Source organism: Malania oleifera, chromosome 10 (assembly GCF_029873635.1).
Source record: "Malania oleifera isolate guangnan ecotype guangnan chromosome 10, ASM2987363v1, whole genome shotgun sequence".
In the NCBI taxonomy this organism is placed as follows: domain Eukaryota; kingdom Viridiplantae; phylum Streptophyta; class Magnoliopsida; order Santalales; family Ximeniaceae; genus Malania; species Malania oleifera.
In genome coordinates this window covers 4,159,917-4,176,750 of record NC_080426.1, presented here as the reverse complement: position 1 = coordinate 4,176,750, position 16,834 = coordinate 4,159,917, and the positions used below count along the sequence as shown (strand labels likewise).

Below are 16,834 nucleotides of genomic sequence, written 5' to 3'. Positions count from 1 at the left end.
TTTGTGTGCCATTACTTTCGTGGATGTAGGCTTTGCCGAACCACGTAAATCTTTGTGCTATTCTTGTTCTGGTTGTGTGTTATTTACTTATTGTTATTTATTCCGCTATGCATCTTCATTATTCGATCCATATCACAACAAAATTATATTAAATATCCTCCAAATTTCAATTCAAAATCCATACTCCCAATAACTACTAACCCATTTTAGTCCTAAAAGTGGAGCCAAACTCAAGCTTACTCTCGAAAGAAAAGCTTAAGGTTGCATGCCCAGGACATTATGGATTCATATGATAATAATAAGAAGAGAGAGAGAGAGAGAGAGAGAAGTTGTGGGCTTCATGTATTCTCCTCTTTGATGACTACAGGCTGACAACATCACAAACTCACATAGCAGTATTAGAGAAAGAAAAAGGAGACAACCTATGATGATTATGGAACATAGTATTATTGGATCTCAAAATTTAAAGCATGAGTCTTAAAGACCGGAAGCACCAAAATCTGTTTTTCCATGCCAATTAAGGATTAAACATATTCGTGGTAAGTTAGACGTAACTTTTATAGAAGATAAGATAAGGAAGGAACGACTCAGATGATATGGACACTTGTAACGTAGGTCTTATAATACATCTGTGAGAAAGAGTGACTTAATTACTGTGGGGGGTAGTAGAAAGGGTAGGAGTAAACTTAAAATAATTTGGAAGGAATAGTGAGTAAAGATTTAATATCCTTAAATCTATCAAAAGAAATGATCCATAATCGTATAAATTGACAGAAAATGATTCATATAACTAACCGACGTGCTTGATTTTGTGATATATATATATATAAATTGTGAAGTGACGTGTTGGAAGCAGAAGTGAGACAACCCCCAACCCTCCCTCCTCATGCGACTTAATGCTGTTGTCTCTGTCATCTCATCCCTCGCCTGCAGCCAAATAGTATTCATCTCTCTCTCTTCCTTTCATTAGCGGCCTCGCACTTTTCCAGCTCTGTTGAGAGAAGAGAGATTTGGTGAGGCACTGTCGTCGATTGGAGCGTGCGGTGGTTTGTAGTGGCGGCAGCGGCGGCAGAAAATGGTGGGACCACAGAGGCCTTTGTTCGTTCTCTTCGGATCTTCCATCGCGCAGCTGAGCTTTAGTAATGGCGGATGGGGTGCCATTCTCTCTGACATTTACGCTCGAAAAGTACCCCCTCTCTCTTCCTCTCTCTGTCTGTTATTTTGGATTTTCTATCTTTGATTTTGTTTTCCTTACGAGGTGGCATCGACAATCGATGTCTTCATATTGTTTCTTGCTAATCTGTTGGTGAATGAACCGCAATGCTATATTTCCATGAATTTATTTTTTTCTTTTGTAATTTAGACCTGATAATCATTTTGATGGGCGTTTAGAAAAAAAAGGTCTTTGATGTAGAGTTGAATGAATTAAAAAATATAGAAAACCTTTTGGTGAACGTTTATGAGAATCATTGTTTAGACTCTATAGAATACTTGGCCATCCAAACATCCTTTTGGGGGAATCTTAAACTATGAATTGTGGGGTTTAAAAAAAACCTTTCTCAAAGAAGAAAACTTACCCAAATGAAATTGACTTTTATCTAGACTCCTGAAATATGAATTGTGGAGTTTTTTAAAAGAAAATTTTCTCAAATGAAATTATTTCGATGATAGAATTTGAAACTACATTTTTATGAAAAAAAAAAAAATGAGAAACAATAGATCAACTTTATCTCAGGTGATCCCTTCTCCCTTGTAAATTATTCAGTCAATTTAGTAGCTACAGTTTTTTTTTTTTTTCCTTTTAAAATTATTTTCTGCAGCCAAATATTTCATATCATGGTTACCACACGCAGAGAGTGATTTTTTTTTGGTCTGTGTGTGTGTGTGTGTTTAAACAGGCTTCTTTGCATGATCAGGACAACCATTTATAGTTCAGAACTGGCTGACCTTTCCCATATTTTGTTCTTCTGACTTCTTGGATAAAAACCACATACTCCACCCAAACTCCAAAGTGATCATTTGAGCCTTCAAAAGCTCTTTTAAAATAGAAGATTGCCCAAACTTGTTGCAGACAATGAAGGGATTACCAAATTCATTTATGAAAGGGCAGTACTCTGGCTAATTGTGATTGTCTTACGATGTTTCCTTGAAACAAACATGACCCAATGCTCTCATCTGTTTACCCAAAAAAAATAAAAAAAAATTCTTTTATGTCTACGAGAAAACTGTGATACTCCTTGTGATGTTTGGTTATTTATCAAAGTTTCTATTGAATGCATTAGCATTAATATAGTATGCATATTCTACTCATTCATGGGAAATTTCATCTTTTCATGTGTTCCATTGTAGGCAGACATACTGTTGCGAGGATACTATGGTTGGAACTCACGTCGCGCTATCCAGGTCCTTGATAAAGTTTTTCCGAAGGTAATTTGCTGCATATACCATATGTATTTAAGGTATATGCAATAGAGTGCTGGTGATCACTGTTTTTTTGGCATTGAAACATACCACACATTTGTTGGGCCTACAAAAAGTGCTCATGGTGGTGGGAGCTGGTGGACAAGTTTCCTGACTAAATTGGTTTGTCATTGGCTACACGAATCATTTTCATTGTTATATTCTTTCAAGGGCTGTGTGTACCATAAAAATTGATGGAAAGGAATCAAAGGATAGTCTTTTACAAAGAAATACAGTAAAAAGATTCGCAAGGCCGACACCCATTCAATAGGATTCAAGATTAATTCAGTTAGAGTTGCATGATTTACGTAATTCTAGTCTAGACTTGAGGGAATGATCTGAGTGCCTTTTTGATGTGTTCTTGATCACATTCATTTGCACCTGCACATTTTTGTGCAACTCTAAATAATAAAATGCATCATTTGAGGCTTACACTGATCATTCTTTCATGGATATGTATGAACATGCATGCATTATTTTCCTGAGTGCATTATTGTATCATGCGTTTCTGTTGAAAATTTTCTTCGTACCATACAAGATTCCATAAGAACTTTAATGTTGAAACAACACCAATTGGCTTTAGCTAGTCAGTGGTGTTTCATGTTGATGGTGGCATTTCCAAACTTGTTCCTGGATAATCCATTTAGTCGATGTCTTGATTGTTTCCTTTATTTGAAACAAAATTATGAATTTCTGGGTGTATAGGTACAGGTTTCTTTTGTCAGCCATTGACTATTAAGATATTTTCTTTTCATAATTGTGCTTTGTTCTAACATTTTATTTTTCTTCATCCTAGGATGCTGTTACACAGCCTTCTTTGGTGATAGTTTATTTTGGTGGTAATGATTCAATGGGGCCTCACTCATCTGGCCTAGGGCCCCATGTTCCACTCGATGAGTACATCGAAAACATGAGAAGGATTGCTGTTCACTTGAAGGTGCTTATTTCATACCCAATTTTTGGTTAAACAAGTGAAGCTTATTGCTTATATGCATCTGGCCATGGGGGGGTGGGGACCTTTGGGGACATTAACTTGAGACTAATGGGCAAAGTCGCACAAGGCTACAGTTACTGAAACCAAGTTGCCCATATGGACCATGTACCACAAGAAAATATCTGATACTCTCCTCTGTACGTGACATAAGTATGACTCTAGGAGTGGGGTGTTTGAAGGTACTAAAGATAGGCAATTTAATTGTTGTATCTGTTGCACAAATCTTTTGTGTAAAAATGGAGTCCTGGAGACAACACTCAAAATAATTTTGGTTAAAAAAGATTATTCTTGAACTTCTGAAGTGAATTTATTTTACTGTTGGGAGAAGTAGGCCTTTAAACTCATTTCTAATGCTATATATAATAAGTGGAAAATTTAATTTTAATTTGTAGAAAAATAAATATTATTAAGAGAGAGACAAAAAACAAATATAAGGTAGATGAGGACAAAATTTCCATTTTCATTTTGTATTTGGAAGTTCAAAGAAATGGCTTAAATCTTTTGCTCCCCCCCCCCCCCCCCGCCCCCGCCCCCGCCCCCCCCCCCCCTCTTATTTGTTGCCATAGGTTTGTTTGGATTCTTTGTTTGGCATGTTCTTCATTAAGTGAGGGTAATATTTGATACTCATTTCAATGCAATATTATTTGAAAATCAGAGCCTTTCAGATACGACACGCATCATTTTCCTTAGTTGTCCCCCTGTCAACGAGGCCAAAGTTCGTGAAAACACCAGGTTCTCTAATGCTTGTACCATGCCTTTGTTAATTTATTTTTCTCCTTTTGATTTATGACATATCTCAAACTCTAAACTTGATTTCCTTTGTAAAATCAGTTCAATTTTTAGTCAGTTAGTACGGACAAATGAATTGTGCCGAAGATATTCAGAAGCTTGTATAGAGTTGTGCCAAGAGATGGATGTGAAGGTGGTGGATCTCTGGACTGCGCTTCAAAAAAGGGATGATTGGTTGACTGCCTGCTTTACGTAAGTTTTCTTAAACAGAGTTTCTGTAATATATTTTGCAAAGACCTTAAAGCATAAATAGATTGCTTATTATAAGGCAGGCAACTGATGCATGATTGACACTATTTTTCTGCATATTATCATTCAAAAATGTTAAGGAATATGACCAATGATAAATAGTCTCGCCTAATATGTCGTCAAAATTGTTTGGTTTATTGTTTTAAGGTCTTGCTATGTTGTATTTTATAGTCAACAATATTGAGTGATTTGACAAACTGCTTATCCATCCATATTGAAAAGAGATTCCCCAATTTGGTGCCTACTTTTGATTTTCTCAGATATCCCTGTATAAAAATTTTGGTTGAATAGTAAATGTTAGAGACTATAAAATAAATAAAATATTAGGACAGAAAAAGTAAAAATATAAAAAATTATTAATTATATAAAAAATGAATGAAGATATGTTACACATGCATTATGGGTAATGGGTTTTAGATGGCAAGTATAAGATAATGAAGGTATGTGAGGCTGCAGTGCAAGTTATCCTCTTATCCAATCAGCTGAGTTTTGCCTTCAGATTGGCAAGTGTTACAATCAACTTCATCTGCACATGGGCTACTCCACTGGAGGCCTGGAGCACCACTTTGTTGCAAGGCCCATTGACCTTGCAGAATCCTTATTTTCTTTTTATCTCTTCTGCCTTTCTCCGATGCTTGTTTTGATGTGGCTGTGGTCCTTACTTATCAGGAGTTTTGATTCACATTGTTTTCGTTTTTGGGTGTGGCTGTGGCTGTGGCTGTGGTCAGAATCATTATCTCACTTCTCTGTATGGGAAGATAATATGAATGGCTTCCTACCTTTTATCATTCTCTTTTGGATGCGAGAGGTAGTCTCAGGAGAGTTTGATATTTCTGTTGTTTGTGGGGCCTGCTCTTGTATGGCACAATGTTCTCACTCCTGAAGGAGTTTTTGGCTGTGGAATAGTGCCTTTTCCAATTTAAGCAAGCTTCTAAGTTCTGACACTGGTTTTTGCAAAGAATGGTCCTTGCAGCAGTATTTTAGATATTATGACTCCGTTGGAATGCATTGCGTAGTTGCATGGAATGCCCGTGCTGTGGTATAGAGTCAGCTGACTCAAGGCAAATCCTTTTATTCTAATGACCTAGGGTTATAACTATTTTGCACCTTCACTCTTCATGCTTTGAATCTTTGATCTTCATACAGCAGATTCAACTTCCATATGAATTTAACTGCCTTTACACCCATCAAGCATGTTGTAAATAATCCGCTGCTTTTAGTGATCACATTGAAGTTCTAAAAAATGTCGAATGTTGCACTTTATTGCTGGAGTTTAATTATAAGTGACCAATTTTTTTCCAGTGATGGGGTTCATTTATCTGCTGATGGAAGCAAAATAGTTGTGGAGGAGATACTAAAGGTTCTCAAGGAAGCCGAGTGGAATCCATCTCTCAACTGGAAGTCCATGCCCACTGAATTTGGAGAGGACTCATTGTATGATCTTGTTGCATCCAATGGAAAAACCACAATAAATCCCTCTGAGTGGACGTTTCACAGGGAGATACAGTGGGATTAGATCACGGATGAATTATTTGCCTTGTCAGTAAAGTGAATAGGTCTTTATTTCATTGTGATTTTTCATGGAAGAGTGGGAAATTGTGAAAAGATGACTGAAGCTAAAATATCTTTTGTTTTTTGGTGCAGTTGTGCAGCCTGTCATTGAGATCATCTGAAGTATCTTACATGTTCATATTGCATTCCATGGATGAATCTTGAATTATTGTAAAACATCACAATAGTATTGACTGCCTACACTTAATATCAAGAATTTAGGGCAAATATGATGCCATGTGTTAAACTTGGTAGTCAGGGCACTTATGTAGTGTGAATTAGGGCACATGTGATGCATGTGTGTGGCATTCGACCCCTCCTCCGTGTTAGGATTTTGTTTAGAGGGATTCTAAAGGAAACAGAGGTTGGTCCGATGGGTTGCCGATGTCGTGGCCTTGCTGGAGGTTCCGAAACTGGCAGGTCTGTTTGGGATCATCAATCAGGCAAATGTGCTGTTTTGTAATTTTTTCTGAACAAGTGAATGCCATATGAAAATTCACATGCATATCTAATAAACACAAATGAGATGCAAAGAAATGGCATTCTAAATTGACGAAAGTTCCAAAAAAAAAACTGCAGCCGCAAAAGTAGCTGTGGGAAAGTGTAGTCACTTGTGTTGAATTTGATGTGGCATGAAATAGATTCTTTCTTCACAACTTTCCATATCAGATGCCCACGTTGAGCTGGATTATACATTCCATAATTCCTTTACAACTTAAACCATAATGAAGGCTGACATTGAGTTGGATCACACATTCCATCCAATCCCATTTTCTACACTCTTATCCTTGTCCCTCAGGATGTGAGCTTGAGAAACTTGTAATTTGATAATTTTAAACTTTAATCATGAGATGCCTCTTAAAAATAGTAGTACTTTGATTGAAGAGATTTTGGATTTAGACAAAGTGTAATAAAATTATATTATAATTGTCTAAATTCATCTAAATTCAAATTTAAGATCTGAAATTCAAACCCTCAAATATAGCATATATGTTCTCTCTCTTGAAACACTAATTAAACATTGTTTTTAATACTTCGAAATAATAAATGTAGTTTTTAAAAAAAATATCAAGAAAATTATTGAAAAAGGGACTCTTGCCCTATTTGGTTTCATTTTTCTAAATATTTTATTTTTGGTTTTCTTTGTTTTTTGCCACATCTGAAAAATAAAAAAACTATTTTATCCCAAAAAAAAACTAAGAGAACTTTTTCATCAAAATTTACCTTTTTTGTCCAAATAAGCGAAAGGGAATTATTGGCAAATGGTGTTTTTGAATTATTTAAAACTCATGAAACTTTTTGTCCAATTTTTAAAAATAACAAACTTTTATATCTTTAATTTTATATTATAATATTTTTATAAAAGACTTCATAGGTTTTTGCTTTTAATTCGCTAGAAGAATATCATTGTACTATTTTCTACACTCTCTCTCTCTCTCTGTTTTGTTTTTTTTTTTTGTAATTGGTCAAAAGATATAGGACTCAAGCTACACTTGCTTAATATTTGAGTGTAACAAGAACACCACATGAAATGTTAAATTGGTAGTTTAGGACTATCTAACATTTTTTGGAAAGGTGGGATGTGAGCTAGAGAACGAATACCTTAAAATTTAATCAAATTTTATTATGTTTAAAGATGTTCATTAAACTTTTAATTGGTATATGATTCAACAAAAATGGGAGCAAAATTTAAATTAAAAATGTATGTTCAAGCGTCTTCATTAAAATATTAATCAAATTAGGCACCCATATTGAGTTTTAGTTTAATTTCTGAATGATTTTTTTTAAAATTTCAAGCAACATATATAAGTTATAAACACTTCTTTTTTATGAATAAAAAGATCTACTACAAATAATTTGTAAGAAAAAATGTGCATAGTCATACTTATGATATTACAAGAACTTCACTTTTATTTTGTGGAAGGTAATTGAATAAAAGTTTAGATGAAAAACATCTAAAAATTAAGGAATGATTTAATTATGTTCCTTTCCTGTATCAAACATTTAGCTTAAGATATAAGAAATATTTTCTAAAAAAAAAAATTAAAGAAAACCGATAAGATTATTAAATGTGCTTAAAAAATATGCCAAAATCTTTTTTAATAAAAAAATATGTAATTTAAAATTTGACATGAAAATATAGATACAATTTTTATTTTTTAAAAATATGTTCACAAACACTTAAAATGAAATGAAAATTTTAAAAGTTTTTTTGGGGAGCATCGATTTTGCATTTAAAAAATAACTTTTTTATGAATTTAAATAAAAGTTTTTATTGCATTTTAAAAAAAAAATAAAATAAATTCCATCTCAAAATTCAAGCTTTCGAAGAAGACAGGATAATTGTATTTTGCAGTTTTTCCCGCCCAAGGAAGATGTATGCTTTGTGTTGTTCGGTTGATCCAGATCGCTCCATATAAATACTCACCCGCTCCCTAAAATTTTCAATTTCCCTCCCCTTCTTCTTCCTCATCTTCTCCTTCTCCTGCCAGAGACTGGTGCCGAAGAACGTTTAACTCAGGTAATCTCTGTCCCCTATTTGATTATTTTCTGTATTTCATTTTCATTAAATATGTTCATTTTGCTCCATTTCACCTGAGAATTCCACTAGTTCTACTTCATGATTTTGTCTCTCCCGCTAACGCATTCAGTGTAGTCCAGGGATTTCACTGCTGTCTGCATCTGCAAAGACAGTGAATGGATTTTTCGGTCTATTCTAGGGTTTGTGGTCGTAAACCTTCGAACCTGGATTTTCTTTCTAGGAGAGTTTTCAAAATTTGGAATGAATTAAAAAATGTTGGAAATTTGTAAGATTTTGTTGAAAGGTAAGAAGTTGAACGTATGGAAAGTGGCCGACATTGGACGGCATGCCTAATTGTTTTCAAGATGTAATTGAGTGTTAAACCCTGGAATATGTGCGTGTATCATGATGGCCTGAAGTGTCTACTCTAGGGTTTGTATTCGTAAGGGGGGCATGTGAGCTTTTAATCTTGATTTTCCATTTACGAGGGGTTCCAAACTCTGTTAAAATTGGGAATTTGGAATGATTTCAAAAATTTTGTCCAAATTTTGGAAATTGTACTCTCGTATAAAAATAGTTTGAAGACATTGAAAATGGCTGAAATTGAATGAAAATTGTTATCTAGAGATAGTTTAGTGTAACGCAGAAATACACAGCAGGTCTCATTATGACCTGTTGATGTGGTATGGCCGTCAAGAGGAAGAAGAGATAGGGAAGGGAAGGAAACAAAAGTTGAATACGAAAAAGGAAGACAGAGAGGATTATTTTTTGGGGGGGGGGGGGGGGAAAAAATCAATTCTTCCCGAGAACCAATTTCCTCTTGCAACAAAACAACCTCTATACACAGAAAAACTAGACTAAGGTGATTTTGAAACGACCCCTTTGCTAATTAAAATAAAATCTCTAAGACAAACAAATTAAGAAATGAATGCACATGTAAGCATAATTCTAGGACTTGCTTACCCAATTCTTTTGAACCTCGATAGATGGTTCATCCATTTTCCAGCTTTGTGTTCTGCATTACCTGTGTTTATTTATTTTTGTAATGATTCCCTTCATTCACCTGCAGTTTTGCTAGGTGAGGAAGCAACAAGGTTTAACGCTTCGCAGACGATTTTGGAATGCATTTTCTAATGCTTTAATGAGTAGTGTTAGAGAATTCAAAAGAGACAATCAGAGCAAGCAAGAATAAGTGGGTAATTTCAAGAATGGCACATTATTATGACATTGATGATATTATAACAGAAGAAGAGGTTGCTACTCCTTGCCTTTTCATCCTTCTTTTTTTGGCCATGCTTGTATTTTCATTGTCAGTCCCCAGTTGTCTTATTTCAAACACTTTGCAATGCCTAATTCTAGCATGTTCTCCTATTTTCTGCTTTGGCTTGCAGATTGTTTCAGTTATGTTCCAAAAGGCAGCTAATGGAGTGGGGCTTCTTGATCCCAGTGCTGAAGCTAACTGCGTAAGTTTTGAGGAAAGCTGGAGTCTACTTTGTGGGCATTGTTATGATCTGGTTCTAATTTTCTCTGATTGGTTGATTGTGTTTCTTAGGTTGAACATGGTTCAAAGGTAGAACTGCCTTTTTGGATTGCTCATGAATTACATCAGAGGCAAGCAGCATTGATCAATGCTCCCACCTGTTTCAATCAAAAGTAAGGCTCACAATGGCCCTGACAGACAATTTTAGTGGCTATAAGACTTGTTCTTGGAGAAAACTATTATAAAGACTGGATTAGAAGTAGCATTTGTTTTTTTTAATTACTTTCTCTGCAAATGGTTCACATGCGGCTGGATTGTGAACCGTAGGTTGCATGAACTTCAACCTTAGTTATGCTCTCTTTTCCAATTAATAGATTTTTCCTTGTCTATGTCATGGTTGCCTAAGAAAATGTGGAAGATGGAGTGGTTGTGAGCCATCAAGTATAACTCACCCTCACTGCTGTGGGTAAAACTGACCAAAGGTTGTAAATCCCTGAATTTGTCCTCTGTAGAGCGCAGGAATATCAAGTTATCAACTACTTGCTTCTGTCCTTATCCAAGTTTTTTGGTAGCTGCTTGAAAGTTGAGGTTACTGATATTTTGCTTCTTTATTTCTCTTTGATGGGGTTTATAATGCCAGAACAAGGAAGGAAATACAGGCTGATGCTGCATGTGTGGATCTAAGGAATCGGTGTCCATACTTTTATGAATTAGGATGCAAGATTGTAGAATCGTGAGTTTCTCTTCCCTTTGATTTTTTTTCCTAGTGCATGCCTAATGGAGGAGGATTGCTTGTGGATAATTCTATTCAATCATATTTTGTTTGAAGATTTAAAAACTAGGAAAACTTCGCCTGTGATGCACAAAATGTCTGTCCTAATTTTTTCACACACGGCCGGTCCCAAGCCTGGGTTAAGGAGGAGGGTTGCCTTAGGTAGTTGACAGCTAGCGTAAAATTTGTCAAATCACTATGATATGAATCTTTACTGAATATTTCCTGGAGCGTCCCTTACAAGCGACATGCTGCACTTGTACCACCTGGGTATTACGAAAAGTGGGCGAGGGTGGGTTAGGTCGTTGCCCCAAAGTGACGCGCCGTGTCGGTGCCCAGGTACGGTGTTAAATATGCGAGGGTTCTTGCATCATTCTGGACGTGGGCCGGTAAAGAAGTTAGTTCAAGAAACTAGAATTAGATTAGCAACTTGGAATATAGGGACACTTACAAGTTAAAGCATGGAAATTGTGGATACAATTATCAGAAGAAGAATTAATATAATTTGCTTTCAAGAAACTAAGGGGGTGGGGGAGAAAGCTAGAGAAATTGATAAATCAAGGTTTAAACTTTGGTACATTGGAAAAGAAAAGCATAAGAATGGAATAGGAATTATTATAGATAAAAATTTAAAAGATAGTGTTGTTGATATAAATAGAGTAGGGGATAGAATAAAAATCAAGATGGTATTAGGACAAGAGATAATAAATATCATTAGTGCTTATGCTCCTCAAGTCAGCTTCACAGAAAACTTTAAGAGACAATTTTGGGAAGATATGGATAGTATTATACAAGGCATACTAGGCGCAGAGAAAATATTTATTGGAGGAGATTTGAATGGACATGTTGGAAGGGATAAAAAAAATTATGAGAGGATACATAGAGGATATGGACATGGAGATAAAAATGAGCCTGAGGAGATGATCTTAGACTTCGCTATGTCATATGATTTTAGTATAATGAATACTTACCTTAAGAAGAGAGAAGAACACTTAATAACCTTTAAAAGTGGACAAAATAGAAATCAAATAGATTTTTTTTTTTAACTAGGAGGGTAGATCATTTATCATGCAAGAATTGTAAAGTTATTCCATGTGAAAGCCTAACCACACAATATAGAGTTTTAGTGTTAGATATATGTATTAAAAAATGGAAGAAAAATGATAAAATAATCCAGTGTAAGAGAATTAGGTGGTGGAACCTAAAAGGAGAAAATATAATAAAACTTAAAGATAAAATGATCAAAGATGAGGATTGGACTATAGAGGATGGGATAGATACAAATACTCTTTGGAGTAGATTAGCTAGCTCTATTAAAAAGATAGCAAAAGAGATTTTAGGTGAATCAAGGAGAAGATTCTCGAATAGTAAAGAAAGTTGGTGGTGGGATAAAGAGGTACAAAAAACCATAAAGACAAAAAGAATTTGGTATAAATGGGGGCAAACATGTAGAAATAGGGATAACTTTGAAAAGTAAAAGGAGGCAAGAAAAGATGCAAAAAATGCCGTTAGTGAAGTTAAATACAGATCATTTAATAGTTTGTATGATAGATTAGATACAAAAGAAGGGGAAAAAGATATATTTAAAATTGCTAAAGTTGGTGAAAGGAAAAGTAAGGACTTAGGAAATGTAAAATGTATAAAAAACGAGGATGATATTGTTTTGGTTAAGGACGAAGACATTAAAGAAAGATGGTGAAGTTACTTTAGTAGGTTGTTTAAAGATAACCAAATAAAAGGCTTAAACTTAGAATTGTCAAATGAGGAAAAAATTAAAAATATGAGATTTATTCGCAAAATTAAAGTTAACGAAATTAAGTTTGCACTAAAAAAGATGAAAAATTGGAAAGTTATGGAACCAGATAACATACTAATTGAAGTTTGGAAATTCTTAGGTAATAACAGAATTATATGGCTAACTAATTTATTTAATACAATTATAAAAACTAAGAAGATGCTAGATGAATGGAGGAAAAATACTTTAATACCTATAATAAAGGAGATATTCAAAATTGTAATAACTATTGTGAAATTAAACTTATGAGTCATACAATGAAATTATGGGAAAAGATAGTTGAACAAAGATAAAGGTTAGAAACAAATGTCTCAGAAAATCAATTTGGTTTTAGGCCTGGGAGATCTACCACAGAAGCTATATATCTTTTAAGAAGATTAATGGGAAAGTTTAGGAAAAAAAAGAGGGATTTGCATATGATATTTATTGACCTTGAGAAAGGTTATGCTAGGATACCTAGGGAAGTTCTATGGTGGGTTTTAGAAAAAAAGGTGCATGTAGTAGGTATACTGATGTCATTAAGGATATGTACGATGGAGTAATGACTAGTGTAAGGACTATAGATGGAGAAATTATAGAATTTCTAATCACTATAAGTGTACATCAAGGATCTGTTTTGAGTCCTTATCTTTTTGCTTTAGTGATGGACCAATTGACTAAGAGTATTTAAAAGGAGGTTCTATGGTATATGTTGTTTGCAAATGATATTATATTAATTGATGAAATTAGAGACGGAGTAGAGGCTAAGTTAGAATTATGGAGAGAAGTTTTAAAATCTAGAGACTTTAGGATAAATAGAAATAAGACAGAATATATGAAATGTAATATTAGTAATGATAGGAGGAATATTGGAGATAAAGTTAAACTTAATGATGAAGAAATAAATAACACTAGTAGATTTCGATACCTTAGAGAAATATTATGCAAGTTGAAGGAGAAATTAAAGATGATGTAATGCATAGAGTTAAAGCATGTTGGGTAAAATAGAGAAGTGCTTCAAGTGTGTTCTGTGATTGTAGAATACCTCTAAATTTGAAAGGGAAGTAGGACAATTATAAGACCAGCTATGCTATATGAATCGGAATGTTGGGCGACGAAGAAACATAATATCCAAAAAGTAAAAGTTGCCGAGATGAGAATGCTTAGATGGATGAGTGGTATAACATTAAAAAATAAATTAAGGAATGAACATATTTGCGGTAAGTTAGGTGTAGCTCTTATAGAAGATAAGATAAGAGAGGGACAACTCAGATAGTATGGACATTTGCAGCGTAGGCCACATAGTGTACTAGTGAGGAAGAGTGAGTTAGTTACTGTGGGGGGGCAGTAGAAGGGATAGGGGTAGACTTAAAATAAAATAGGAGGAGATAGTGAGTAAGAATTTAATATCCTTGAATCTGTCAAAAGAAATGGTACATGATTGCATAAATTGGCGAAAAAGGATTCATATAGCCTATCCCACCTAGTGGGACTTAAGGCTTGGTTTTGTTATTGTTTATTTAAAAATTAAGAAATTTGTTTTAAATTGGTAAATCTAGATATTTTAGAAGTTAAATTAAGGATTATTTTGTAATTATTTGTTTTACTTAAGAGTTATTTTGTTAACATTTGTTTTAGTTGTAACATTAGGTGTACTATACTTTCTTTGTACTGTATGAAACATTTATCAGATTTGAATCAGAATTGCCATTCAGTTTCCTTTTTCCCTCTCTTCCCCTTGTTAGGTGTGTAAGGAATTAATGACAATAGAATAGCTGTCAGTAGGAGAATTTGTTTTTTACCACAAGCCTCAAATGAGTATAATCAGTTGAAGCTATACAGGAACTTGTTCACTGTATTCTATCATTTTTAACGTTACTATAATATGAATCGGTAGGAGATTAGATTGGAGCTGTTTACACATGAAAACTTCTGTTCCAACTTTCATGTTACTGTTGAATTGTAGCATTTGGCTATTGTTTTTGACATGTTCGCACACCTGGACAACCATGTGCACTGCATTCTGTTTCCAGTCCATGAATGAATTTGCAATTTTGCAAAGCCCATTTTGTTCCCACTAATGCCATTGTGTGGTCCTGAAAATGCAAAACCTCACCCTAAAAAACAATGGTAGAGAATCTAGAGATACGATCAAATGGGTAAAAGGATTAGCAAATGAGAAAATAAAAAGAGCTTTTCCTTTTGCACTTTTTTCTGAGTGAAATTTTTATGGTTTCCCTCTCATTGCATCACTCCACTTCCATTATGCACCCATTGACAAGCTTTAATTGGATTCTGAGCTTCATTGGTAATCTATGATGAATCTGAGCTCTTCCAATTTACCTACCAGCACCAGCTCTTTGGATTTAAATTCTATTTGTTAGATGATGGGAGACGGCCAATTGGTAAGTGGGTGCTGGTTGATACAAATATGTCTAATGATGCTTGTAAACTATATAACTGGGTGCAGAATGTATAGAGCAACACTGCTAGATGGTCCATTGTACTTTTAATACTGTTTATTGTTGAAAAGTGAATAATTTTGGCTGGGCTTTTTTTTTTTTTTTTTTTTAATTTTTTGAAAAAAATTGTGAGGTCAATGCATAGAGTCTAATAAGTAATAACGCATGCTTCTTTTGGTGTTTAGGATTGGAGATAGGACCATTGGATCCTTGCTTCTGATTGCGTTCAGGACTAGGTACAAGGAGGTCTTGACCAAGGCCCACACTGCTGCATCTATCCTAGCCCCCAAATTCTTGGCACTATTAACAAAGGAGGAAACCCACTGTGAGTTTCTTAAAACATGTTGGACTGCTTGTTTTCTTTTTTCATCTTGATACTGTTATGTGGTAATATTGGCTTTCATGGCTGCACACCTTTTAAGTATTCGAGGCAGCTCAATCCTCATTGGCAACATTCAAGAAGTGGCGGATGGGCGGACCCAGATTTCAGAGAGCTTCTATTCTTGGTAGGAAGAGGAAATCAACTGATTAAGTGGAGAATATTCATAGTAATACGGTAGTTTGTACCCTACCACTAAGGTTTCCATTTAAGAGCATAGTCTGGGGAGTTCAATTCACCATGAGAAAAAAAATCATAATGGCATCAATGCCCAAAATCAACAGTAGGTCTTGAAAGAAGGGAAAAGAAATCAATGTCCGCAGGCTGATATACAAATTTCTGCTGTTGGCAGTAACTGCAATTGTGAGAATTAATGTAACGCATTGTGCTAACTGGAAGACTGGTCAATTGATAAAGTTGTATTTGTAAATTCATTTAATTACTATAGCATAATCTTTTAGAGCCAGTGTTGCCTGTCTTTTACCCATCTTGGTGGCTGTGGTTTAGGAAAGAACCGAAGCAATGATCGACAGATGTGTTTATTATTATTTCATGAAACTGAATCTTTTAAATTTTTTTGGGGATCGTGGTTCTTCTGTAGATTACCGGATTGCATTTTTGTTTATGTTCATTGTGATTGCTTAGCGGCCCTACCCTTTTAACCTAGTCGTGGGTTTCCTTTTGTGTTAGCTTTTTACGTTTACTTTAATTTTTTTGGGGTGGGGGGGGGGGGGGGGGGGAGGTGAGAATTTCTCATTTTCTCTGTACTTGTTTTTTAAATCTTTTCCTTTCTGTCACTGAAAAAAATGGATTTTTGAAATGAGCTTAAACCAACATTTTCTGTTTGTATGTTTGAGCTCCCTTAAAGTTATTGGCAAAAATCAATTGTAAGTTTCTTCTAATGTAATCATATGGTTTGTAAAATGAATAAGCATGAGCATTATTAAAAATATAATATTTTTATGAATGGGAGATAAATTATTATACAAAAATATAAATATCTTCCTAATTAGTATGAAGCAAGCACACTTTAAAAAAAAAATTTGTAGTAAAATTAGCAATGAGAATTGTTATCTAAAAATTAATTGTCAGTGCAAAAATTTGAAGGAAAAAGTGATTATGAATTTGAAATTATCTTTTGGATGAAAACAAAAAATAAAATTTTAATTGAATGAATTAAAATAAAAAATTAATTGTCAGTGCAACAATTTTAAGGAAAAATGATTATTAATTTAAAATTTGTTTTTTGGAAAAAAATTTAATAAATACTTTTTCGAAAGTTGTCAACTATATCGGGCTTGACACGAAGCTCGAGGAATGACTTGTTCTCTGTATGCCTGTCCCCGCGATATTTTTATGTGCAGTCCGGCAGATATTTTGTGCCCACGTGGTTCTCGTTTACA

General features: G+C 34.5%; 2 protein-coding genes across 5 annotated transcripts; both read left to right on the top strand.

Annotated features, from left to right (window-relative positions):
* The first annotated feature begins 845 nt into the window (after positions 1–845).
* On the top strand, positions 846–6,182 carry LOC131165382 (GDSL esterase/lipase WDL1). Of its 3 annotated transcripts, XM_058123117.1 has the most exons (7): positions 867–1,186; positions 2,350–2,427; positions 3,257–3,397; positions 4,110–4,186; positions 4,286–4,435; positions 5,795–6,031; positions 6,137–6,182. In XM_058123117.1, exons 1-6 carry the CDS (start codon positions 1,076–1,078, stop codon positions 6,006–6,008), a joined length of 771 nt encoding a protein of 256 aa, XP_057979100.1. In that variant the 5' UTR covers positions 867–1,075; the 3' UTR covers positions 6,009–6,031; positions 6,137–6,182. The 3 variants fall into 3 exon arrangements, with proteins under 3 accessions (XP_057979101.1, XP_057979100.1, XP_057979103.1); XM_058123118.1 differs by lacking the exon at positions 6,137–6,182 and having other exon boundaries at positions 846–1,186; positions 5,795–6,135; XM_058123120.1 differs by lacking the exons at positions 3,257–3,397; positions 6,137–6,182 and having other exon boundaries at positions 5,795–6,135.
* Positions 6,183–8,370: 2,188 nt separating this feature from the next.
* Positions 8,371–15,897, top strand: LOC131165381 (DNA replication complex GINS protein PSF3-like). Of its 2 annotated transcripts, XM_058123115.1 has the most exons (7): positions 8,371–8,564; positions 9,634–9,817; positions 9,956–10,027; positions 10,117–10,217; positions 10,685–10,777; positions 15,238–15,377; positions 15,475–15,897. In XM_058123115.1, the coding sequence occupies exons 2-7, from the start codon at positions 9,773–9,775 to the stop codon at positions 15,582–15,584; spliced, it is 561 nt and encodes a 186-aa protein (XP_057979098.1). In that variant the 5' UTR covers positions 8,371–8,564; positions 9,634–9,772; the 3' UTR covers positions 15,585–15,897. The 2 variants fall into 2 exon arrangements, with proteins under 2 accessions (XP_057979098.1, XP_057979099.1); XM_058123116.1 differs by lacking the exon at positions 10,685–10,777.
* The last annotated feature ends 937 nt before the right edge of the window (positions 15,898–16,834 follow it).